The 25,934-nt window shown below is 54.3% G+C and overlaps 1 protein-coding gene across 3 annotated transcripts; it reads right to left on the bottom strand.

Annotated features, from left to right (window-relative positions):
• Positions 1 to 1,394: 1,394 nt before the first annotated feature.
• On the bottom strand, positions 1,395 to 23,671 carry CUNH14orf132 (chromosome unknown C14orf132 homolog). Of its 3 annotated transcripts, none has more exons than XM_036217623.1 (3): positions 23,420 to 23,671; positions 7,767 to 8,036; positions 1,395 to 5,335 (listed from the first exon to the last, which is right to left on the bottom strand). In XM_036217623.1, the coding sequence occupies exons 1-2, from the start codon at positions 23,444 to 23,446 to the stop codon at positions 7,812 to 7,814; spliced, it is 252 nt and encodes an 83-aa protein (XP_036073516.1). In that variant the 5' UTR covers positions 23,447 to 23,671; the 3' UTR covers positions 1,395 to 5,335; positions 7,767 to 7,811. The 3 variants fall into 3 exon arrangements, with proteins under 3 accessions (XP_036073516.1, XP_036073515.1, XP_016015362.2); XM_036217622.1 differs by having other exon boundaries at positions 1,402 to 7,395; XM_016159876.2 differs by having other exon boundaries at positions 1,402 to 8,036.
• Positions 23,672 to 25,934: the final 2,263 nt, after the last annotated feature.

The raw sequence follows: 25,934 nt of genomic DNA, 5'->3' as shown, positions 1-25,934 counted from the left end.
CGGGCAGCGTGAGCCCCTCTGCCATCTCTGCGTGCTGCCTGACGAGCAGGAGGACCCCGGGCCGCTGGCCCAAGCTGGGGGCAGGCGGAGGTGCCGGGGAAGATGGCAGCAGAGACGAGTTTGAGAGGAAAACCGGGAGCCCCTTCCCGGAACCCTGCCGCTTCCCGGTTCCAGACACTGTGCCCCTCCGAGTCTAGCTGCCGCAGCCCGTTGCTGGCCACGGGGCCCCGCAGCGACATTTGGGGCTCCTTCGAGCTAGTTTTAGCCACGTCTCAGCCTTGTTCCCGTTACCGCCTCGACCTCCAGGCTCCAGCCCGGCTTCCCACCCCCAGCCCCGCCAAGGCTGCAGTCGGCGGTGGGGCAGCCCGGGGCTTGGTCATAAAACCCTGGCACTTGTCCCAGAATCTCTTGATGGCCACGCCCCCTCCTGCACCTGCCCCAGACGCCTCCTACCTTTAGGATGACCAGGCTCTAAGTTGGCGCCCAGAGCTTTTGGGTCCAAGCCCCATCGGGGGCGGGAGGGGTCCACTCTTGCGTAAGCCTCTGATCCGATCAATCCTTTGCACACACCGTTCCTGCTTCGGTGGGGTCGTGGCCCCCATGGCGCCCTCTTTTGGGGCCTGGTGTGGATTCTTCAGAAGGGACCCTGGCGCGGAGCCCAGTGTTTGGTTCCCCATCATTTCAGCACATCGACACCTGACGGCGACGTTATTTGCGCCCCTCCCTCTCCAAGGCAGGCTCCCCTCACCCTCCCCAGCGTCCCCGCTCCTGCTCCAGGACCCCTCGCCGGTGCTGCCCCCCGAGGGGGCATCCTACAGCCATTAAACACAGACCAGGAGCCGATCCCGGGTTCCAGTCCCAGCCCCGCTGGTCACAGCCTCGCTGAGACTCAGTGTCCTCGTTTGTGGAAACGGGGTGACGGTGGTACCCGCTTTACACAGGGTCGTGATCGAGCGAGTCGCTCATACGTGAAGAGCTCAGAGCTGCACTGAACACCCGGGAAGGGCGATATGTCTGCAGTTGTCAGTGAACCGACGGACGACGCGAACCGCCCACTCGCTGTCCCGGGAGCCCTGCAACGGGCAGGGCTGGTCTTTCAGGCCTCGTTCATTCCCTCCCTGGACGTCTGCTGGTGTTTGCTGTGAGCCGGGCGCCGCGCTGGGTGCATGGATCAGAAGTTAACGAAGACAGACTTTGCTTGCAGATAACGCAGAGGGTGGGGAACATGGGATTTACTTCACGAGTGAGGAAGGGGAGGCTCAGGTGGGGTGTGGGGTCGGGGATCACCTGCCTGGGGTCGGGGTTCAGGAGGAGCGGAATGGAGGTGACAGTGAGCTGAGCCTTGCAAAGGTGGGTAACAGTCTCCTGGGGATGAAGCGCGGGACACAAAACACTTAGAAGTTGTCATTTTCTTTTCTTTTAATTGTCATAATAAAAAACAATGACGGGGACAGTCCTCACAGCGAAAGGGACACAGTCCCGTAGCCAGGTTTTTACATCCATTAAAGTCAGGTGTTTCGCATGAAGGGAGCACACTGAAACTCTACATTAAGAAATAGCTTTTCCACTGTAATAAAAGTTAGTGACGTCATCGTGAAACCGGGGGCCTTGAGTAGCAAAGAGAATAGTTAAAATACCTTTTCATTCAGTAAACGACTTACATTTACAAGTTGATTATGAAAACGTTAGTAAGACATGGAAGGGACGTTTCCGATTCTCTCGGAAGAACTGGTGTCTGCAGGGTGGCTACTTACAAGAATAAGTTTTCTTAACACTTGGAATAGTAGAAAGAGTGTGAGTAAGCCCTCGCCTGCTGGGAGCCGGGGCAGGGACAGGGCACAGGGAAAGGGTCGGAAACGAGAGAGGGGGGGAGATCGGCCCAGAGGTCAATCGGCACCCCCACCCCCACCCCCACGCCCTCCACACTGTCTCCCCAGCGGGGCTTCTCAGAGGCATCGCTGGAGGCCAGGTCTCTCAAGGTCCCAGAGACACACAGTTACCGGGGGAGTCGGGGGGGGGGGAAGGGGGAGCACGGGACGGGTTCAGCCCCATTGTTCCTCCCACCCCATTGGGTTTTCTCCATCCAGGCTGAGACGCCCCACACAAGCCCAAGACGGTGGAACTGGAGAGTCACGGGAATGTCCAAGCAGAAGTCTTGCGAGGGCCCTCCGCTGAAACGTGAACTTGAGGCAGCAACCGTGATCACTGCTGTCACCCAGAAGAGCTTTATTTATTCTGTAACTCACACATGGGGCCGAGCAGACCTCTGGGAAACGGCAGTTGTGGAGTCAGAGGCAGCATGGCCTCGGCGCTGTTGGCGTTTCGGGGCCAGAGAATCTTTTGTCGCGGGGGCCGTTCAGCTGTATCGCGGGCTCCTGTCCGCCAGATGCCACAAGAACCATCTCTTCTCTGCAGGCCGTGAAAACCAAAACTGTCTCCAGACACTGCCAAAGGTCCCCCGGGGGACAAAATTTTCCCCTGTTGAGAAGCACCGGCCCAGTGGTTCAGACACTCTGTAGACCCCATTCTCTGCCGACCACCGGACCGGGCGACCCTCCCAAACCCCTCGCAGGCTCCGTGTCCTCGAGCGCAGAGGCCGGAGCCCCCTTCCCGCCAGCTTACAGAGCCAGGGCGGAACCGTCTGAGTTGCTGTGACAAGGCTTCGCACTGTAAATTCGGTGATTCTCTGGTAATGATGTTGGGGAAGAGACACCCGGGAGGCAGACGCCGGGGCCGGCGGGCGGTGGAGGGGCCCGGCGAGGAACGAGGCTCGGGACCCCGGCGGAGGCAGGGCTCTGGGCGGGCCCGTGTCTGCCCCATGCACAGTGCGCCCGGCTCCCCTGCCGCCTGTCCGGTGTCTCCAAGGGTCTTCTCTGCTTTCATTGTCCAAGGTGACTTTTACCATGACTTGGAATAACGCAGACTTAAATTCCAAAACTGACGTCAACTTTATGGACTTCCGGCCATTCCATTATGCTCCAGACGCTCGCTCTGGGAGAACCCCTCCTCTCTTCGGTCACTAGGATTTGCACCATTTTGTCTTCCAGACACTGCCACTCATCCCCTTCACCACCGCCCGCCCCCCGCCCCCCCCCCACAAAAAAAAAAAAAAGAAAGAAAGAAAAAAAGAAATGCTCAAGTTCTGACCACAGAAGCACCTGCCGGGAGCACCTGGCTGCCCTTGAACTCTGGCGACCCTGGCTTCTCTGGGCGGCTTTTTCTGCTTGGAGATTATACACTCTGTCCTCCAGGCTCTCGGTGCTCAGTTTGCCCAGCCTCTCCCCCATCCCTCTCACTGAGCGACCGGGGTCAGGGGCCCGTGGAGCAGGAGAGGGGAGGGCGGGCCAGGTGAGCACGGAACATTTAGTCTCCCGTGGCTCCCTTTGGCCTTCTGGACACTGCTCCTTGAGGGTCCAGCCCACCTAGGACTTACAGGGGACAGAGGACATTTGCCGGACACAGTGAAGGGGCAGGGTGACAGCTGGCAGAGAACACGGTGCCTGTCCCGGGGCAGGGGCTGGTCATCCAGGGCCGCCCCACGCTCCCCGGTGAACGCCCAGCCCTGTGGGAGCCGGCGCCCTGGGCCGGGCACCTGGAGCCTTGTCAGGTCTCCCCCGATTCACCGCTCCGCCCGGCCGCCCTCCCCAACAGGCCCTAAACAGATGCTCTCTCAGGCCTCTTCCTGCCGCCAGGCTGATACACATATCATAAACCACTGCTCGGCCTTCTCCTGCACGACGCTCAAAACCCGTTCTCCAGGACCAAGATGGACCCAGCCTCAGAGGCCCGTCCTGGGACGCACCACTCCAGAGGGCTCCTCGTGGACACGCAGGGAGAAGCAGGGTGACCACCCGGCTCGCACGGCCCGCGGAGCCGGATCCCAGTCACAGCCCCTTGGCCGTGGGTTCTGGGGCACGTGGCCTGGCCTCGGTCCTCTCAAGGGAAAAACGGACAAGAATAAACGTGCGCCTCCCTGCACCCACTCCTGGCCCCGGCGGGGGGGTGGGGGGTGGGGAGGACGATTTGCCAAGCAACGAGATACAAACAGCGCACAGCACGAGGGCGATGTGCTATAAACAGCAGCGGAAGAATAATCGCTAATAATGCCACTGCTAATGATGACGGAAGGTCACGCACCTGACAGAGCGCACCACCTTTCCGGAAGGAATGGAGCTGGTGCAGATGGCAGGGGCCCTCTGTCTCCGGGGAAGGAGGCCAACAGATGCTCGTGTCTGGCGGGTGCCCAAACGCTCCCTTTAGAACCGGCTGGAATTTGGCCTGTTGCGTCTCCAGCCAAGTGCCGCCAGCCTGCCCTCCCCCACTTGTCTCTCGGACCCCGGGGGCTCCCGAAAGGGGATATGGTCATCTCCCTCTGGGGAACAATAAACAGTCTCGTTTGCCTCCTGACCTTGAGCTCATGGACAAGGGGAAGGACAGCAGTGGCAGAGCAGGAACCGGCGGAGCGGCCATCCTGCCCGGGCCCCTACAGGAAGTGGAACCCCCTTAGGAGGCAGCTGGTCGGTGTCCTCCAAAGTTCGTGACAGCACTCACGACCTCGTAAGGCAGGTGTCGCCGTTTAGTGAAGGGTCCACTCATGCAAACAAGCACAGGTGCGGGCCACCTACCGCACGTACAAGGGAAATCGAGGGGCGAGCACAGAGAACATTCCAGCAAATGTAGGATCCCTTCTCTGAGGAGCAGCTACCGAAGAAGCCAGCCCATCCTTGTCGGCACTGACGCAAGTCAAAGCTCCGGGGCCGCCTCACCCAGCAGAGCCCCGGGCTAGGGTCAGAGAGAGGAACATGGTTCCCCCTGCTTGGGGGAGCCCCAGGGGTCAGCAGACGGCCTGAGCCCGACTCGCAACATGGACGGTCCCATGACTCTTCTGGCTGCAGGAGCCTCACTCCTTGGGTCCTCTGTGGGACCCCTCCCTGCATGTGTCCTGAAACAGCTGGTCTCTGGACATCTCCCTGGCCACACAAAAGGACTTATGCTCAGCTTTGAAGGGGCAGGCAGGTGACAGGGATCCCCGCCCTAAAGCCTGGGCAGAACGAGGGTGTCAGGTAGAGAGACGGGGGAGCCCCACTCCAAGAAGAGCTAGAGACTTCTACCTGTGGGAGCCAGAGGGGGCCACGCGATGACTGGGGGACCTTGGGAAACGGCCTCCGTAGACTCGGGGCCTGGCGTACGTGTGCCGACTCCTGAAGGCAGCATGCTACTGCATAACGAGCCTGGCCACAGCGCTGGACGGTCCAGGGTCAAGTCCATGCTCACCACTTTCATGCTGTGCAGCCCCGGGCAAGTTTCTCCACCTCTCTGGGCTTCGGGTTCTTATCTGTGTATTGGAACAACGACGCTGTCAGGTTCAAATATGTGCACGTGAATCTAGCAAGGAGCCTGGACCTAAGACTCAAAGACAGAACCCCAACCCAGTCAGGAGGGAGAATGCGTAACGCTCCGGCTGGAAATTTAACACGCGCATCTATCCTCATTGTTATCGGAATCGTGCTGGGGAACAAATCGATGACGGAATCACAGGACGTTGAGATGGAATGACCCCGAGCAAATCACTGCCATCTGCACGTCAAGCCTGGGCAAGATGGTCCCGCTCCTGACATGAAGAGAAAGACTTGAAAGGCGACTTTAACTGACATTCATGGGGGAGACCCCTGTGCCCAGAAGTGCCCCGTGAACACTGGCCCCTCAGGCGGCCTGGGAGGCTGGAGTCCTCAGAGCAAGAAGCCATCGTCTCTGCCTCCCCCATCACGGCAAACACAGAACCCTCTCTCTGGAGCACTGCCGTCTCCACAGGCCATGTGAGAACAGGGAGCTGCCCCCTGCCTCTTACGGGGCTGCAGGCGCCCCGGGGATGTGTGGTCTAAGGTAAGGGATCAGAGGATGCAGCTGAGTGACCCCACGAAGACACCGAGCATCGCCTTGTCTCCCTGGCTCTGACCTCCCTCCTTGGGCTCTCTTGTCTCAGAAGGACCTTGCTCATGGGGCACCCATGGGGGGCTGGACAGAGAGGAGTGGGATGACGGGCATGCAATGGCCAAGGAGCCAGCCCGCCCTCGAGGGCGGACCCCACCCGGGATTCCAGAGGGCGTCCACGCCCCCCGCCCCTCCTCCCCGCCTGCAACGTCATGCCAGTTCTCTGTGCTCCTGACCTCCACTTGAGCCGAAGCACTTGAGGAATGATGCGTGGCCGCGGTGACAGATGTGACCAATGAGGGCTGGCGGCCGTCCGCCGGCGCCGTCTGGATGGCGGGCCGGTAATCCTGTTATCACCGCAGCTCAGCGCCAACCTCCCAGAGGCGAGCGGCTGCCGCCCGACAATTAGGATGGCCCTTGGCCTGTTGTCAAGAACGCTCATTTCTCCTGAGACCACAGTGACAAAGCCAGCCTTTTGCCATCGTCCCCAAACATGCACGGGGGCTTCTTAACCAGTCTTTCAGGTCTCTCGACCACAGGCGAGGGGGTCGAGGGGAGTTTCCCGGGGGGAAGGGGGTTTCCATTTATTTTCTTTTTACAGCACAAGGAGAAAACAAGGAGAGAGCCTCTCCTGGCCTGCGGGGAACAGAGCCTTTGCTCTTAGTCACACAGGGAGGCTGCCTCCCCACCTGCAAAGATCTTTTCCTAAGGTCTGAAGAGAAGCAAGCCCCATCTCGCTCTGGCCTTCGTGTGGGGGCTCCCTCGTTTGCTGGGTCCCCCAGCCCCTGACTTCTAAGAACGGAGGGAAACTGACTAGGACCGAGCACACTCGGGCCCACAAGAGCGCCTGGTAGCCTAACCGCCTTTAAATGCAGGTGTCTGTGCCCGCTCGGGACCCTCTGCATCATCTCCCGAGGGCAGCTGACGAGGCGGTGTCTGGAAGTGGGGCTCAGGGAGCCCTGAGCCGAGTCGGCAAACGTCCCCTCAGATCTGGCCCCTTCATTAACGTGCTCGGTGACCACAGGCAGACCTCACCACTCTCCCGCCCATCCATCAGACGATTAGGCGGACACGAGCCTTAATTTATCCCTCAAATTCTGTGATTTTCCAGATAACAGAGAGCATCTTCTTGTGGGTGGTCTGAAAAACAGACACCTTGTCGGATCTAATTTTTAAAGGTAACTTCTCTTTGTAAAAAGAAGAGGAAGTCCATCCGGCAGATAAAAACCACCCCAGAAATCCCACCATGTCACCAGTAATTCCCCCATTCTCGGCTTTTCTGATGCTTTTGGGTCTCATGGGGCGCCAAGGTGTCTGGCGACAAAGGTGCCATTTTCAAGTCAAATCTTCTATGGCCCTTCAAGCGATCACCACCAAAATTCCGAGGGTCTGAGACTGGGGTGGGGGCACTCACATTCTGCGGGGGCTCTGGCCCGGACACCCAACACACCAGGTGTGATAAGTCTGTATGGAAACAAGACACAGAAGTCATTATTTACTGCCGGCGACCGCCCGTCCAGCCACGTGGGCATCTTGAATCTAACTGGCTGGTCCCCTTGGTCTCTTGCTCTTGGATAACAGTTTCAGGAATCCCTCAACTCGCTCCTAAAGGCCTTGCCCCTGCCCGCGTCCAGGGGCCGGAAGCTCATGCTCCCATGGTTTCTGGATCGGCGGGACCACAGCATGGCAGATTTAAGTCAGGGCTGTGTGGGGCCGTTCCAGGCGCATGGTCACCGCCCCCAGAGAGGCTGTGTGCATGGCGGGAGCTCCTGGCTCGGGGCCGTGGGTGTGGCCACAGGTCGACAGAGACGGCCGGGGCCCGCGCAAAGCCTCACCCGCCGCAGGCCCCGCAGAGGGGGGGAGGGGCGCGTCCTGGAGCCTCAGAAGGTGAAGGCGTACACCACCCCCACCACCACGATGTTGCCCAGCGTCGCTATGATGGCGATCCAGAGCAAGACGGCATCGTTGGAGGACCGCGGGGGCTCCTCGGGCTGGCCCTGGCCGCCGGAGGCCGCGTGGACGTTGGGGGAGGAGTTGAAGAGCGAGTATTCGGTGCTGAAGTCCTCATTGGGCGAGTCCATGAAGGCCCCTCCCATCATGGGCAGCTGGGGAGGACAGAGAGAGAATTAAGCGGATCGTGGGCGCGTGGGAAGAACCGCCGTCCGGAGGGACCTCTGCCTGGCCAAGCTAACACGCAGAGGGTCCCTGAACCGGGCTCTGCTTAAAAAACAATTTTATAGTTGACAGTGTATATTTGAATCTACAAAAATTAGTATGCACAGCCTCCTCGGGAGGCAGACGGCCTCGTGCCCGTTTTGCAGACGGAAGCGCTAAGGCGCAGGGCAGCTCAGTAGCGCATCCAGCAGCTCGCCGGCTGCTCCCCGGGACTCAAGAGACCCTCCCGCTCTGAGCCCCGGGCCCCTCCGCACCAGCATGGGTCATAAAACAACCCTGGTTTTCTTCTAATTTTTAAGAGTAATATACGTTCAGGATAGAACATTAAGAAAATATAAAAGAGGATAAGGAAAAAATGAGAATCGTAACCCTCCACTTTGACATAATCACCATTAACACTTTGATGTTTTTCTTTTGAAATTTTTTTCTGGGTGTGTGAGAGAGAAACAAGTTCAAATATGGAAACATAGATCAAAATACCATTTTAACAGCTGCATAATATTCTATCATAAATACAAACCATGATTTAACCTCTTCCCCTAGAGCCGGAGATTTAGGAATTTCGATTTTTCCTGTTATAAATAACGCACTGGTAAGCATCCTTCTACACACATCTGGGCGTGCGTAATGCTCGCACGTGCATTTTTATTTGGAGGCAGACCCCCAGACACAGAGCGTCAGAGTCAGAGGCATGAACATTTCGGAGCTCCCGGTGCACAGGGCCAAACCCCGCAGCGGAAAGGTTCTAACTCCCAAAGCCACCACTGCCACCCGAATGGAAAGCGAACACCAAGGTCAGCCCAGATTCCATCATTCGCAAGCTGTGAGGAGCTGATGGGGACCTGGCTCATGGGCAGAATGAGAACGGAGGTGAAGTCACCTCGGAAACAGATGGTGAGAGAAGGAAGCATCTGGAAGGTCCCTGGGAAAGGCCCTCCGGCCAGCCTCTGTCTACTTCTCAGCCAGTTTGGGAGACGTCCTCTGGGTGGCAAGTGGCTCTTCTCACACCAGTGGGCAGGTACACTCACTGGCCCCCTGAGAATGGAATCCTCGGCAGAGAGGGTATTTGGGGGTACGACCCCTAACTTCAAACAGCGGAAGGGCCATCATGCAGAGAAGAGTGTGGCCCAAGGAGGCAGAACAAGAAAACGAGTCTCCTCTTACCGAGTTAGACACTGGCAATCGGAGCGGCGTGGGGTGGGGGCCTCGACCACGCCAGGCTCAGAAAAATACTCGTCGGCTTGTTCAAGGGGGAAACCAGGACATAATGGACCCGTGGCCGATGTTCAAGGTCAGTGTTACCTATAAAGGCTGTGTTTCCTGACCATGACTTCCGGGAAGGCAGAGACCCCCAGTTCTATTTCCCACACTGTCCCCAGTACCTCAAACAGCACAGACAGTGAAAAGCTCTTCGGAAAATGAATGAATTCTAGGACCATCAGCCGGGAGTCCTGAGGGCATGACGAGACTTGGCCCCAGAGCTAACTTGTCCTTGCCTTTCGACCTGGGGCGGTTTCTTAGCCTCTCCGGGGCTCAGGTTTCCCATTTAAAAATGGGCAAATTAACATAAACTAACTGCTTTATAGAAGGGAGCTGCCAGAGGCTCTCTCACTACGGGACAAATGGTTTCTGGAGGCAGGGACGGGGGAACAAATCACAACATAAACCCAGATACTGTTCCTGAAATTAAAAACATGCCTACAGAATAATACTACACGCATGGATCCACATGCACGGAAGTAGAAGTAGAAACATGGACTGTGAATGTATAAGGTTCCCAGTAGCAGACCCCTCTGAGAAAAAGGCAGGTAGGGACAAAGGAGACCGATATTGGCTGCAATATTTTATTACGAGAAAAGATGAGCAAACGCAATGGAATATTGCTTAAATGATCTTCCCTGGTCAGTGGGCCTATGGGTATTTGTTACTTTTTGGTACTTTTAGATTGTATCACCTTGACAGCGATGCTTTGAACAAAGGAATACATGAGTTACCATCATTACTGTGGGACCAGCCGCTGTCAGAAGCCAGGATGGTGCCCCAGCCCACAGGTCCTATCCCTGGGTGTTGGGGTCACCTCATGGAGGGGTTTAGGAGGGCATGGACTGTCATGGACATGGGGGCTCCGTTCCCTGGGGACCTCACTGTCCTCCCCCCCAATAGCAGAATTGCACAGAGGAGAGGGGAGCCTTCCTGGTCCCCGTCTGTCTCTGCTGAGGAGACAGAGGTGACATAAATCTTCTCTACGCTGCGCCTCTCCCAAGAAAGGGACAGAAAACGCTTTCGAAGGGACGTCTGCCAAGCGTGGTACCCGGACGGGCTCAGGCCTTCAGGAGGGGGAGGGGAGGGACAAGGGGCTTCTGCGGATGGATGCTCTGTGAAGGGGCGCTGGCCGTGCTCTGGGCCCCCAGACCCGCCTTCCTTAGACGGCCATCCGCAGGCCCCGCGCCGCAGCAGCCTGGCTGAGGGCTGTGGGTTTTCCAGGGAAATTCGTACTGGAGTAAAACCATCGTACGGTCGTTCCCCGGCCTCCCTGGGGGGCCAGGAGATGGGGTTCTGGCCCCCGCCCCTCCCCGGAGTCCTGCCTCCCTCTCTGAGCCTCGCATTGCGCATAATTATAACGAAAAAATGACCCTTACAGGAAAAGATATGTCTGACATTCAAATTTAAGTGGGCATCTCGTATTTTTATTTGCTCAATCCAGCAACTCAACACGTGGCCAATCTGAGAAACAGCTGCAATTTCGGAATTCGCACAAGGGGCCACACCCTCGGTTTCGTCGCTTCAGAGCACGCCACCTGTGGCCCAGGCTCTCTGGGTGACCTAGTTCACTGGAAAATTCCAGGGCCACCTCCAGTCAGCCTGCCGACACTAGAGGATAATTCCTTTCATCATGAAATTCTCGCAGGGTTTCTGCGGCCCAAATATAAAGGCCGGAGGGACGTGGGAGGCCGTCCAGCTATTTGTTATTCATTCGACAAACACGGAAAGGCCACTCTGCTCCAGGAGAGGGGATAGGTACTAGGGATGCCAGGGGTACCCTGTGACCTCTGACCCTGAAGGGGTCAATGTTCCAAAGGCATACAGACTCAAACACACGCTCATGGGCCTGGAACACGCATTGCCGGCTATAAACCTCGATGTGTGCGAGAATAATTTTGAGTGCCATCCCGACTGTCACACAGGGCAGGCCCCAGGCGCCCCGGGCAGGGACCCCCGCCCGCCACCCTCTTAAGCCTCAGGTTAATGGAACTCTTTGGATTTTCTCCATTTTTCACTTTTGGATCCGGTTCATATTAAATGAATTCCATTTGGAGCATGAGAAAAGGAATGGAAACCCCACTGCAAGGTAAACGGAGACACCCCGAAAGTGTGTTCTGGAGGTGGGGGCAGGAGACCCGTCAGGGCGGGTGTCAGGGAGACCAGGCGGGCCCCTGAACTTTCCCTTCCCGCCAGTGGGCGCTTACTCATCAGCACAGATCCCAGGAGGCCCCGTGGGGACCTGCCCGGTACACGACGTGGCACAGGCTCCTGATCCGGGGTGAGGTTGGCGGGGGAGCCCCGTTAATGGGCAGAAGATGCCCCCAGGACGGCGCTCCTGGCTCCAGGCCCGCCAAACCCCCTGGACCAGGCGTTCCTGCTGGGTCTGCTTCCTGTCCAAACAGGATTCCCGCCCAGACCCAGGGATCCTGATGCAAAAGTTAAAATACAATGACGAGTCTTGTGCCGCTAAGACAGAGTAAGCACATCACAGGGCATGATGAGGAGCTCTGACGATACACAGATGGAGATCCCGAGAACCTGCAAGGCAGGCGGAGCAGGTGTGTGGCAGGCGGAGCAGGTGCGTGGCGGGCGGAGCGGGCGCGTGGCGGGCGGAGCGGGCGGGTGGTGGGCAGGGCAGGTGCGTGGCAGGCGGAGCAGGAGTGTGGCAGGCGGAGCAGGTGCGTGGCAGGTGGAGCAGGAGCGTGGCAGTTGGAGCAGGCGCGTGGCGGGCGGAGCGGGCGCGTGGCGGGCGGAGCGGGCGCGTGGCGGGCGGAGCGGGCGGGTGGCAGGCAGGGGGAACCCTGAGGCCAGAGCGCCCCGCCAGCTCACTGCGGCCCCGCCTTCTCATCACCCAGCTCCCGCAGTGCAAGCCCCAGGAGAAACCCCTCTTTCTACGCAAAGGATGGAGAAGAAGGGTTCTTGGCACTGAAGAGTTTGGGGGGAGCACTCGATTTCTTTCTTTTTTCTCTCTTCTCTCCCTGGCCCCGCCCCAGGGCCAGCCTCCGTTGCCGGGCGGCATTTCTACGGCAGTGATGGTGGTGGCAGGGACATGGGGACCTAAAATGCAAGCGAAAACCCTCCTCGCGGGACTAGGGGCTGAGAAGCTGCGGACAGGGCCCCGCGGTCCGGAGGGCGTGGGCGCGTGTCCTCCGCCTTCTCGCTCACTTTCCGCTCTCGCTTTGCCCAGCAGGCATGCGGCGGGACAGAGCTCTGTGACTGCACGGGAGGAGGCAGTTGACGGAAACACTGAATTTCTAGCGAGCAGGGTAGAAAACAAGGCCCTTGGGAGCCAAGAGCGTCCCGCAGGGGGGGGGAGCTTCTGTGTAAGAACCTGCACACGTCCCGGGCTCGCTCCCAGCGCTGCATGCACAGAAGCGACCCAAAGACACATCATAATAATAAAGCCTCCGAGAACGGAACCGCCCCGGCCCAGACCCACCCCTGTGAGGCGGAGGTGCCGCTTGGACCCAGGCAGCATTACCGAGGCGTCACGGATGGGAGTGACCTTGGGACCACGGCTTACAGAAGGCGAGACAACAATCCTCTGAAAAACTGGCTTCATTGGCAAATTCTACCAAATACGTAAGGAAGAATCGTATCGACTCCACACAATCTCTTCCGGAAGAGGAGGGGACACTTTCCAATTCACGTGGAGCATTTCCCAAGCCCCGTACATGAATGAGGCCAGCGTGACCCCGCTGCCAAAATCACAGCTGACACAACTGCAGGTCAGGACCCTAATTACACGTGGACCGAAAGCAGACGCAGATACCAGCAAACAGAATCCGGCGACGTGCGAAAAAGATAGCACGAGGCTGGCTCGACATTGAAAAATGGACTTAATTCACTAAAAAGAGTAAGAAGAAAAAATACACAATCACAACAATAGATGAGGAAAAAGCATCTTACAGCCGAACATCCGTTCACAATAAAAACTCTTAGCAAACTAAAAACAGAAGAGAACTCCTTAAATCTGATAAAGGACATCTACGAAAACTACAAGCAAGAGGCCTACGGCCAACATTATACTTAAAATATTTTTAAAAAATCAGTTGTATTTCTACGTTCAAGCAATAGACAATTAAAATTTTTAAAAAATCCTAATTACAAGAGCACCAAAAAAAAAAAAAAAATAGAACACAGTATAAATCAAACAAAATACGTGCATGATCTGAATGAAGGCTAGAAGTAACACAATATTGATGAAACAAATCGAAGAATATCTAAATAAGTGAGAAATACTGTGGTCAAGAACTGGAAGGTTCAATACTGTTAAGGTGTGAATTATCCCCGAATTGGGGTCTAGATTCAGTGCAATCCCAATCAAAACCCTAGCAGGTATTTTTGCAGACACAGGCAAGCTGATTCCAACATACACAGTGAAAACACAGTGCTAAGTCTAACCGAAACACTTCCACGAGGCGGGAACAAGGACTGGCAGGATGTCTGAGCGGGGGCAGGGGACGCGGGTGGCACTGCCATGGGTCAGCGAAGACAGGCGGGGGGCGCTGGGGGCCCGACGGCTCGTTAGTCACCTCCCTCTGGTCCCCCTCAAAGCCACTGGAAGCCGAATTTTAATGGGCTTCTAATCAGCTCCTAGTGCTCTGTGCCAAGGAGATGGATGAGGGACCTTCACAGGGTCTGGAGAGGACACACGGGGTCCCAGCTGGTGGCTGCCACCCTGGTGGGCCTGAGGCTGACGCAACTTGGTCCCCGCCCTCTGCTTTCATCCTGCTGGGAAATGGGGCTCGCTAGAGCCCAGGAGCCTGGGTGGAGGAGGCCCAAGGGACCCCGGTGCTGGTCCCTGAGCTGCCCAACTCCTGGCACACAGACCCCACACCCGGGTCACCAACCGGCTCTCTCGGTGTCTCATGGAATATCCCGTCTCAAGACACCGTGAAGAAACTCAAGAGGCAACGGCAGTGTGGAAAGTTCGGTCAGCCCACGCATGGTCTGGCTCTTCCATCCTGGTACCAGACACTCACCTGAGAGGTAAATAAAACGTTACCTGCGTTTTTCAGCATTCGGAAGAGACAGGGGAATGCTGAGTGGGGGTCCCACAGCTGGGAGGGGGAGGCGGCGAGCCAGATTCAGACACAAGTGTAACGTTCCTTTTCCCCCGTAAGGGACAAGGAGAAGGGGACTATGAAAACATAGTTGCTAAAAACGCAGGCTTAAGAGAATTCTGCGTCCAGACGAGATGGCGTAGCAGGGGGTGGCCGCACCCTCTCCACTGAAACCACGACGACGAAAGGACAAAACAGAATGAAAATGGTTTTCAAGATATGAGACATTGGCCGACGAAGGACGGCGACCCTTAAGGGATACGCGGCGACCAAGGTGAGCTCTGCGACCGCCTCAGTTTACTGCCTGGGCCGTGGAGCAAGGAAGGGGACCCAGGCAGAGGCCCGGGGACTCCCCGACTGAAGAGACGGGTCGGAGAGTCTGGGGCGCCCGAAGCCGCGGGAGAGCACGGGCAGCGTGGACAGAGCTGTGCAGGGCGGGCATCCTGGAGGTCTGCGGCAGACACCGGAGGACCAACAGGATGACAGGGCGCAGTGCCCGGCACCGCACGGGCCGGACGCTGTTCCAGAAACTCCGACAGGCCAGGAATAGAGCCGTCTCCACCAGCCATTTTGAAAGGCTCATAACGCACAGGGCATTGGGTAGAATACTCAGAACAGCCCTGCCTCAGTGGGAAATAACTACTCAGACTAAAGACGGCTCTGGTCCCGCCTGGCGAAGCTTAAAAGACAGACCCGAAGTGAACGAACTGCGTTTGAGTGACATACGGGCATCCCGGAACAAAGCTCGAGAATATTTACAGGACGATGAGAATACCTAGCCTTCAACCAGGTAAACTTCATAGTGTCTGGCACCCGATCAAAGCTTACAAAACAGCAGGAAAGCATGACTCGTAATGAGGAGTTAAAACAATCAATCAAAACCAGCCCAGAACGGACCCAGATTTACAATTAGGAGAAAGGACATTAAAACAGTTGTTATAACTGTATTCCATATAGTCACACGAACTGGAGGAAATACTGAATATGGTAAGAAAACTGAAGATATGAAAAAGACCCAAATTAAGCTTGAAAAATATTGGTGACATATTAAAGACATATCAATAACTATCCAAATGAAACACAATCAGAAAAAAGAACTTCAAAAAAAATGAATAAAAATACAGGCTAGGAGTTGATTAGCAGTTCATTAAAATTTGGCTTCCAGTGACTTTGAGGGAGACCGGAGGGCTGGGGGTTGACACGCTTCTCTAAATTGTGTCTAAAAAGAGAGCAGAAAGAAGGAGAACAGAAAATACACGTAAAGAAATAATGGTAAACTCATACAATTCAATGGCAAAAACAATCCAATTAAAAAATGGACACAGGACCTGAACAGGCATTTTTTTCCAAAGAAGATATTCGAATGGCCAACAGGTACATGAAAATGTGTTCGACATCACTAAGCATCAGAGAAATGCAAATTGAAACCACAGTGCAATACCACCTTGCACATATTAGACTAGCTACCGAGAGACTAGAGCCAACAGGCGCTGGTGAGGATGCGGAGAAAAGGGGGCCCCGTGCACTGCTGCAGGGAGCGTAATTTGGTGCGGCCAACGTGGAACACGGTACGGAAGTTCGAAAGATGAGATTCAAAAATCAAAAATAGAACTACCAGCAATTCCATCTCCGGGTATGTATCTGAAGGAAATGAAATCACTATGCTGAAGAGGCATCTGCATGACCACTGAAGCATTATCTACAGTAGCCGGGACATTGCAACAACCCAAGTGTCTACACTTGGATGAATGGATAAAAAAAAGTCACACACACACATATACAATGAAATACTACTTAGCTTTAAAAAGAAGGAAAATCTTGCCATTTGTGAGGGCATGGATGGACCCCGACAGAATAATGCTAAGTGAAATACGTCACACAGAGAAGGACAATTACTGCATGCCCTCACTTATACGTGAAATCTAAAAATAAGCAAACTCATAGAAACAGAAACAGAATTTGTCATTGCCAGGGGCAGGGAGCGAAGGAACTGGGTGAAGGCGGTCAAAAGGCACCGATTTCCACTAACAAGGTGAATAAGTCCTGGGGCTGTGACACGCGGCACGGTGACTGTAGTTAACGATACTGAATTGTATACTTGAAAATTTCTAAGAGAGTAGATCTTAAAAGTTCTGGTCATAAGAAAAGTAGAATTGTAACAATGTGAGGAGATAAATTTAACTAAATTTATTGTGATCACTTTGCAATATATACACATACGAGTATATCATTATGTAGTGCACCTCAAACTTATACCATGTTATATTTGCACTACATCTCAACGAAACTGGGGCGGGAGGAAGAAATGGTAAAAACATTTTCCAAAGATAATGAAAAGTTTAAATCCTCACATGCAGGATGCTCCCAAGCCCTAAGAACAAGAAACATGAAATAAATGACACTAAGGCACATTATAATCAACATGCTCAAAATCAACAAAGAGAACACTGTAAAAGCAGCCAAAGGGGTTAAAAAGACACATTATGATAAGAGGAATGCAACAGGGCGGCTGCAGATTTCTCACTGGAGATGGAACAATGTGTTCAAATTACCGGAAAACAAACCACCAACCTAGAATTCTATGCCCAGTAAAATGTAACTTCCAAAAATGAAAGCCAAACAAAGGTTTTTTTCCGGACATACAAAAGCTGAAAGAATTCATCACTAGCACTTCTGCACTACTAGAAATGTTAAAGTCTGTTAAGGCAGGAAAAAACCAAAAAACAAATAAACACACGGAACCACGGTCCACAGAAAGGAATACAGAACACTGGAAATAAAAACCATATGGGAAAATATATGAGTTTTTTCTTATTATTTAAGAAAAGACACTTGACTTTGAACAAACGTAACAACGTAGTATAACATATGTGGAAGCGAAATGTGTAACATTAATGGCAGAAAGGCTGAGAGAGGAGAAACAGAAGTATAAGACAAGGTTCTTATACTCTCCGTGAAGAGAAACAATGCCGCTTGTAGACAGGCTGTGATGAGTTAAGGATACAGACTCTAAATCCTAAAGCAGCCACTGAAATGACCAAACAAAGACTTACAGCTAACGAGCCAACATAAGACACGACACGGAATAACGATGTCTCGGTTAATCCAAAAGAAGGCAGAAAAGGAGGGAAAAGGAAACAAAGAACAGAGGAGGCTAATCAAAACAACAACAACAACAACAACAACAGCACAGCAAAACAGCAGATGTAAACCCAACTACATAAAAATCACATTAAACGTAAATGGTCTAAACACGCCCATCAGAAGGCAGAGATTGTCAGACTAGAAGTGGCACAGAGATCTGGGTGTGAATCTTAGCTGTGCGCCCTGGACCAGTGACTCTGCCTCTCGGCCTCGGTTTCCTCATCTAGAAAATGGATCTTAAAACTGCCTACTCCATGGGACTATTATAAATAAGGATTTAATGAGATTCTGTGTATCGTTCGACACAGGGCCTACCTACCTGGTACCCTCTACGCATTTAATACATGCGTAATAAATGGCGTAATGGGCAGGTACGGGGACTCCTGAGAGAACAGAACAGGAAATGAACAGAGATGGGTTTCCACCATCTCAGAGTAAAGGACCTGGGGTTCAGACCCCCCAGAGCAGGGCTGAGCACATACCTTGTGCTCTATAAACGCTCAAGTATTTAATTAGAGACTTGCAATCCGCCTCCAGATGCCCCAGTTTTCTTAGCTCTGTGAGATGCAATTATTGCAAGTCACATGGAATGCCTTGGCTCTTAAAACACTATTTAAAAATTTTGTCTACAAAAAGCACTACAGATTTTTGCTTCTTAACTGCTCATTACACTCTTGCAAAAATGTAGCACTATCTCCTCTCTGGATGCGGGTTTAATTAGAATGATAAAATATTTAAATCTTTTAAATGGGAATCTGAAGACAGGCCCTTTGGTTAAAAACATTTGTGATAATAGACAATTTTTATTTTAACAGTAATTCTTGCTTTAAGAAAAAAGAGCAGTAGCTGGCTAGGGAAAACGTCTCTAAGTAGCAGATTGCCAGACTCCTTAGATTTCTATTTTTTCTGGGCGGTGCTCAGTCCCTCTGGGGGAGGGATTGCTGGCTTCTTGCAGATGCTTTGGAGCTGACCTCACAGGACCCGAGTGTAGCTATGACCATTTCAAGAGATAACAGAATCCTCTTCAACACTACCAGATGTGTTTTGTGTTTTTTTCCCCTTCCATGAAAAATGATTAAAATGCAAATTAACTATGAGTCTCCGAGGGGTTCAGGGGGGAGGGAAGGCTGGAAGGAGGACTGGTGGGAGGTGTATCTGCATCTCGGCTAAGATTAGACTGCACATGCTGTCTTCCAGAAAGATCCGCCCAGTCAACATGATGTGCCAGGTGTGACCTTGTCCCCCCACCGGCAAGGCCAAGGTTCTAAGAGCCAGGCTGAGGGGGGAAGCGGGGGAGGGGGTTGGACCTGCTCCTCAGACACGGGGAGCCTCCTCAGATCTCCCCGGCGGGTAGAGATTCCGCCGTCTCCCCACGCCTCTGCCCATGTCTCCCCACTCCGCCCCACGTCCTACAGCCCCGCCTCCCTCCACAACGCGAGGAACTGGTTATCTTACCAAACAGTACACATTAAGCTGAGCCATGTGACACCGTCATTCTGGAGACCAAAAATGGTCAGACACCTGCAGCTTCAGGTGGTTCAGCTCAACAAAGCCACGGCCTGCTTCCTTAGCAATCATTTACTTCTCTCCCGGGCTGGGCCATTGACTACAAACAAGGTGAGGTCAAGCTCTACGCACGCCTGACAGTTTAGAGACATTATACTGGCGGCCCCAGGATGAATCCGGCCCACACACCTGTTCTGCTTGGTCCACGGAATAGCTAGTCCCCAAGGGGGCCGCCAGCCATGCCTTCTCTCCCTCTCAGACGGGCGGGCACGCTGCTCCCCACAGCAATCAAGAGGTGAAATCTTGATTCCCCTCCCCTTACACACCTGGGCTGGCCTTAGGACTTTCTTCACTAAAAGAATGCAGTGAGTGACACTCTGGGGCTTCCGAAGCTCGGTGACAATCTTCGCAGCTCCCACCTGAGAATGCTTTTTGGAGGACAGGTGACCGCCATTACTGGGAGGAAGCCCCCCACGCCTGAAGAAACGCCTGCAGGGTGAAATGCCCAGTGGAGAGAATGGCTGAGTCGCTCAGAGGTGCCAGACACGTGTGCGAAGAAGCCACGTGGGAAGATCCAGCCCCAGCTGACGCCGTTGGAGCAGAAACAAACGGCCTGAGTCCTTCCCACGTTCTGGTCCCACAAAATTGTGAGCCAAATAAAAACTGCTGCTTTACGCCACTAGCGGAAATAACAAGCCATAAATTACTGAAACAGCTCACACCACGGTCGGTCAGGTTATTAAAATTTTTTAATTAGTTGCCAAGATTGAAAAATCCAGAATGCATGTAAAATTCAGAATTCTAAGTTTTCTTGAGAACCCAGAAGGAGCGGCCGCGCTGGGCCTGTGTGTCTGCATAGCACGGGTGAGGAGCTGGCGCTCGGGGAGGCCACATACGCCTCCCTCCAGGCCAGGGCCCTGCTCTCCCAGCCCCCTGGCCTCTGCCCCGCTCTGCACCATGCCATGAGGTCACCCGCCTGGCCCCCGTCTCCCTGGCTTCATCTCCCACTCCTCTCCCCATGACCGGGTCTGAAGACCCATGAAAAATAAGGATCTTGGTTCTTCCGTTAGGGCCTGGCACGCGGGGAAGAACGTGCCAAATGACCAGATGGACAGTTCCGTGAGCAAAGCAATTCCGTTCCCATTTCACAGGTGGCAAAACTAAGGCTTAGAGAAGTGATGTGTCTACTGCCTCCCTAAGACCAGCGGCCACTAACAAAAGAACCAAGAACCTTACTCTTTATGGGACTTCAGACCCTGTCATTGGTTGAATTATGCCTCCCAAAGAGACTGACTTGAACTCTGAGCCCCAGTGCCTGTGACAGTGACCTTTGAAAATGGGATCTCTGCAGATGTAAACAGGGTAAGGTGAAGTCACTGTTGGGGGAGGGGGACTCATCCAATATGACTTGTGTCCTGATAAGAAAAGGAGAAGAGACACAAAGAGACACCGGAATAATGCCAAGTGACAACAGAGGCAGAGATTGAAATGACGCATCCACAAGCCAAGGACGGAAGCAACACCATGAAGTTACGAGAGAGGATGGAACAGACTGTCCCCTGGACCCTGCTGCCTACCGATGAAAGTGGACGTCTCACGCCCACCAGTCGGCACCTTCTGTAACCTGGCCCTGGCCTCTCAGCTCTCCTGTGCCCTGCTGCCCTCCATCTACCTGGAGGATTCCGTGAACATATTCGGGGCCTCCCTCCTTCATGGCCTAGAATGCCCTGATTGCCAAGCTCACCAGGGGACATCTGCCCCTCCACATCCATTGGAACCTCCATCCTCAAAGGCCTGATAATGACAGGTGCTCTGGGCGAGAGCATTTGATGTCTCAAATTTATTGACTTTCCCTGGGAGTGTCTTTTCATGCACATACATCTCGTCTTGCCCTCCTCCAATCACCTAACAGATTCTCATGGAGGGCCTACTATGTGCCAGCCATCTTGGTCGCCCTTGATGGGAATGGCCTGGCTCATCATTTCTCCAATACTCTGTGAGCACCCAGAAATCTACACCCCATTCAGCTCCGTCCCCCAGTGTCCCCGTCCCAGTGCCTGACACGGAGCTTGGCACACGAGAGGTACTCAGCATTCAGGGGACGAGTGGGTGGAGGCGCTACCGTTTCTCCATCAAACTGCCCCCTGCTGATGCGTGTGGGGACAGTGACTCGGCCCCGCTCACGTGGCGGTCACTGCGTGCGCGGGGCACGTGCTGAGCACTTAACTTGAGCCGAGCACTGCTAATGCTACGGTTTAAGGAGTGACAGTCTCCACCTCTGCAGGGACAAGAGGAGCAGAGCAGCAGGAGAAAGCAACCATCACAGCGAGACCGCTTCCCGGGGACCCGGGGAGCCCGGCGGATGAGTCGCCTTAAACGTCTGGCCCTCATGTCGTGTCTTTAGGGCGAAGCAATAAAGTGGAACCCTGAAACACAGTCCTCCTTCTTCCTAAAGGCGGGTCCCAGGTGAATTATTTAATCTCACTGAAGTTCGATATTCTGGAAGCGGCGCCTGGGGCATAGACTTGTAAAGATTCGCTGTAATAAAGTGTGCACGTGCCCAGTGTCTGGCACGTAGCAGGTGCTCAATAAACCTTAGCACACACCTCTCCCCAGTGTGTCTCTCTATTCTGTTCCTTTCCACCGGCTCAGGACTGAGCATGTACCTAATGCCCAAACAGCTGTCCAGGGGAATAAATTGTCCATAGGAAATTTGAATGGTAAACAACAGAGAAAATGAAAAAACAACCCAATCTCTGTGCAGGCTATCTATGTTTATTCAGTCAAGTTACCATAGCAACTCGTGATGTTCCAGCCGGCCCCAGGGCGAGCAGAGATCAATTTCGTTTTTAACCATAGAAACACCAGTTGTTCAGTGGGATCCTGAGGGAGATGCTGTGTGAGCGCCTCTCCTCTCCAGAAATAAATCTGGCGAAACCTCCTTACTTATTGTGTAGCTAAAGTCACCACGATTTAAAATGATGTGCACATGACAATATTCATAAACATGGGTACAAGAACAGGAGACAGAAAAATTAGGCCAAAAAAGGTTAGCCTTGCTCATGGGAACAATTAGCATTATGGAAAGTGTGTTAAGAGGCTGTGAGGAGCTGGATCTGGGTTCCTGGAGCCAACCTGGGTATTGCACATCCTTTCAAGCCTGCGTCTGGGGACTGGCTGTCCCTACAGCCTGGATCTGGCTGTTACTTTTTAAACAGGCTTCCACCGCAGTGAAGTTTGGGGGGAAAGAGAATGTCCCCTCAAACTGCATTTCCTGGAAAATTAAACAGCAACGAGCGAGGCGCCTGCCGCACACCCAGCGTGGACCCAGGGGACCTCGGTGGCCCTCTCGCCTTTCCACCCCCAACACCACCAACCCATAGAAGGTGCAATTTGGTAGGTTGGGACCTGCTCTCCCAAACCAAATGCGGCCTTGCCCTGGGGCCAGGGAGGCCGTGGTCGCTGCTGCGTCCTCCCCCAGGCCACAGGCAGCTCAAGAAAAGGGTGTGTGCCTTTGTTCTGGTTCCAGACAACTGAGGAGGGAACCGTAAAGATCGCCCAACCTCACTGCTCAAGGGGATTCTCAGGGAGCAAAGATAAAGCGAGGAGCGATCATCTGTCTTCCCTGCCGTTGGGGACCTGTTTTGTGTCCAGGGAAGAGTTATGGTCGCGCCAGCACCGACTGCTACAGACTCGGCACAAAGCAAAACGGCACAAAGCAAAACAGCACAAAGCGCTCGGGGCTTCGGGCGTTTGGCTGGACACAGAGCCAACCCTCGCTCGCCTCGCTCACCCCGGCTGTGTTCTCCGCGTAAAGGGGGAGAAAAGCTTGTTGGGGGGCAAGTCAGAGATCACCTGGCGCCTTGGGAAGATACAGAATTGGAAAGCGAGGTTGCCCGCCCACTCGGGTTTGCATACATCTGGGCTGCCCGGCCTTGGGGGGCTCCGTACAGGGACAGCGGGTGGGGGATGGGAAGGATGTGGGGGATGGGCAGGGTAGAGGCGACTCGCACGGCTCAGGCTCCTTGCACCCTGGGAACAAGTCAACCCACTGAGCTCAAGGCTCACAGCCCGCCGCACCCCCGGGGAAGCCGAGCTCCCCACCCACGACGCGCGCACCAGGTGGGAACACCCAGCTCCGGACAAAGGACCGGAGCGAGCCGCGGGCGGGCGCCGCCGCCTGGCCCGAACCCTCCCGGCCTGAGCCCTCCCGGCCTGAGCCCTCCCGGCCTGAGCCCTCCCGGTGCGCCCAACCCCGGCGGCGAGGGCGAGACCTTGGCCCCGGACCTGCCCAAACTTGGCGGCCCGGGGCGCGCGCAAAGTAGCCCCATTACCTGCGCGGCCATAAAGGACAGATCCATGGTGTCACTGTTGCCTCGGCTGCTGCCGCCGCCCGCGCTCGAGTCTTCGCTGCTGCTGCTGGTCCAGCCGCCTGCACAGCTGGCCCGGAGCGCGCCGAGCAGCGAGCGCGCGTCCCCGGACCTCGGCAGCCCCGGAGCAGCGCCGCGTGCCCAGCCCGACCGGTGCCCTCGGCTGCCTCAGCGCCCGCGGCTCCAGACAGCGACGGGGCGGCGGGCCAGGGGTGCGCGAGCGGGCGGGGCGGGGCTCCGGGGACCCGGCTCCCCTCCACGTGACCACTCCCAGCCCCACCCCCGAGGGCGGGGCCGGCGGAACCCCCGCGCTCACAGTGGTGTCTCTGTGCGGGCTGCGTGGAGAAACTGAGGCCTGGCGTCGCCCAGGTGGTCAGCGCTGGAACCAGCCTGCGATCCAAGTCCAGGGCTCTGGCTGCGGCCCATGGCGTTGAGCTCAGCCCGCCAAGGGCGACCAGCGCCGCTCTCCTGGGGCACGCATGCCTTGCTCCCCGCCTGAGAATCAGGGACAGGGCGACCGGCTGTCTGTGCCAACTCGTTGCCCAGAGTCCCGCGTGCTCCGGGCTCGGGAGCTGCGCAGAAGGACGTTTAAATCCTAGCTCTGCTCTGTTGTGTGGCTTGGGCAAGTCAGCGGCCCTCGCAGCCTGGATTTTGTCATCTGTAAAACAGAGAAAACAGAACCTGAGAATTAAATGAGATCATGTACCTGGTCCGTAGTGTCTTAAAGAGACGTGAGTCCTGACAGGGCTAATAACATAATAGGTGTGCAGCTTGCACAGCGGGGCCCTGTGGCTCTGCTGCGGATCTTCCCGGTAAGGCACAGGAGCGTCCCAAACAGTGCAGACGCCAGAGCTGAGGACCCCCGGCAGAGACGCCAAAGGGGCCTGTTTCCCTGTGTGTGTGTGTGTGTGTGTGTGTGTGTGTGTCTTTGTGTCTGCGTGTCTGTGTGTGTGTGTCCCCGTGTCTGTCTGTATGTCCGCGCGTGTGTGTGTGTGTGTGTGTCTGCGTGTGTGTGTGTTCACACCCCAGACTTAGTGGCTAATCTGCAGGAGAGCAGGTGAGAGCCAGGCCGGCGTCTGCGGGGCTCACTGGTAGGGAATGGATCGTGGGCTGGCGAGTCTCATTACTCTGTCCCTCCTGGTGGTACCCCTCCCAGGGCCTTCTTACCCGTGGTCGTCATGAGCCCCTGTGAGGGGTGTGCCCAGGGACTCTCAAGCTTTTGCAAGTGCCTTACTGACAGCTAGAGACTGCACGTGCGCATTCCCCTCAAAATTCATACGTTAAAACCTTAATCCCCAATGTGATAGTAATCGGAGATGGGGCCCTTGAGAAGCAAGTAGGGAGAGCTCTTGTGTTGGGATTAGTGCCCTTATAAGAAGATACATCAGAACAAAAGGTCTTAATTTTAATTTAGTCAAAGTTTATTGATATTTTCCTGTACAGTTAACCCTTGTTTAAGAAATCCTTTCCCAACTTGAGGCCGTAAAGACACTCTCCTGTAGCTTATTATTTGTATTTCAGCCTATTTTTTGTAACTGATTATTTAGTGGTAATGGTTAAGGAAGCAATTTCATTTTTCCTACATTAATAGTCAACCTCCCAGCCCCTGTATCGGGCGGTCCGGCCTTCTCTCTTCGGGGTTGATTAGCGACACCAGACTTGTTAGGTTTCCATCTAGGCGTGGGTCTGTTTCTCTGTTGTCCGTTGTGCTCCAATGGTTGTCGGTCTCTCCCTTCGTTAATGCTTTTCTGACTTAGTTACTGTGATGGTCGATTTTATGTGTCAACTTGACTGGGCCATGGGAGCTCTGGATAGCTGGTTAACATTACTTCTGGATTTGTCCATGAAGGCATTCATGAAGAGATGACCCTTTGAATTGGTGAGCAAAGCAGGTGGCCCTCCCTGATGCAGGAGGTACCATCACACCCCTGAGGGCCTGAAGAAGACTTAAAGGAGGAGGAAGGTCGGATGCTCCCTCCTCCTGACTGCTTGAGCTGTTTTAAATTTTGATTACACCCAGTTTATTGTTTACTTTTATGAATTATACTTTCGGTACTTTCTTAAGAACTCTTTGCCTAGTTCTAGGTACTGCAGATTTTCTCCTGGGGTTTTTTTCTAAAACATTTATCATTTCATGTTTTACATTTTAAGTCCATAATCCACTTCGAGTTAATTTTTATGTCAGGTATCAGGCTTCTGTAGAGGTTCATATTTTGCTTATGGACTGCTTGTCAGAAAGACCGTCTTTCCTCCACTGAATTGCTTTTCCATTCTTGTCAAAATCGATCCAGCCTGTTTGTGTGGGTCTGTTTCTGGGTCCTTTATTCTGTCCATTGATCTATGTGTCTGCCTCTTTGCTGATACCACATTCTTGATTACGCTTTCTAGATGATACGTCTCGAAATTGGGCAGACCGATGCCTCTCGCTTTATTCTTCTTTTCAAAAATGTTTTCACCTGCTCTAGTTCCGTTTTGTCTT

Source organism: Rousettus aegyptiacus, unplaced genomic scaffold (assembly GCF_014176215.1).
Source record: "Rousettus aegyptiacus isolate mRouAeg1 unplaced genomic scaffold, mRouAeg1.p scaffold_m13_p_3, whole genome shotgun sequence".
Lineage (NCBI taxonomy): Eukaryota > Metazoa > Chordata > Mammalia > Chiroptera > Pteropodidae > Rousettus > Rousettus aegyptiacus.
The sequence above is the reverse complement of the archived record's forward strand: the minus strand, read 5'-3'. Positions and strand labels throughout refer to the sequence as shown.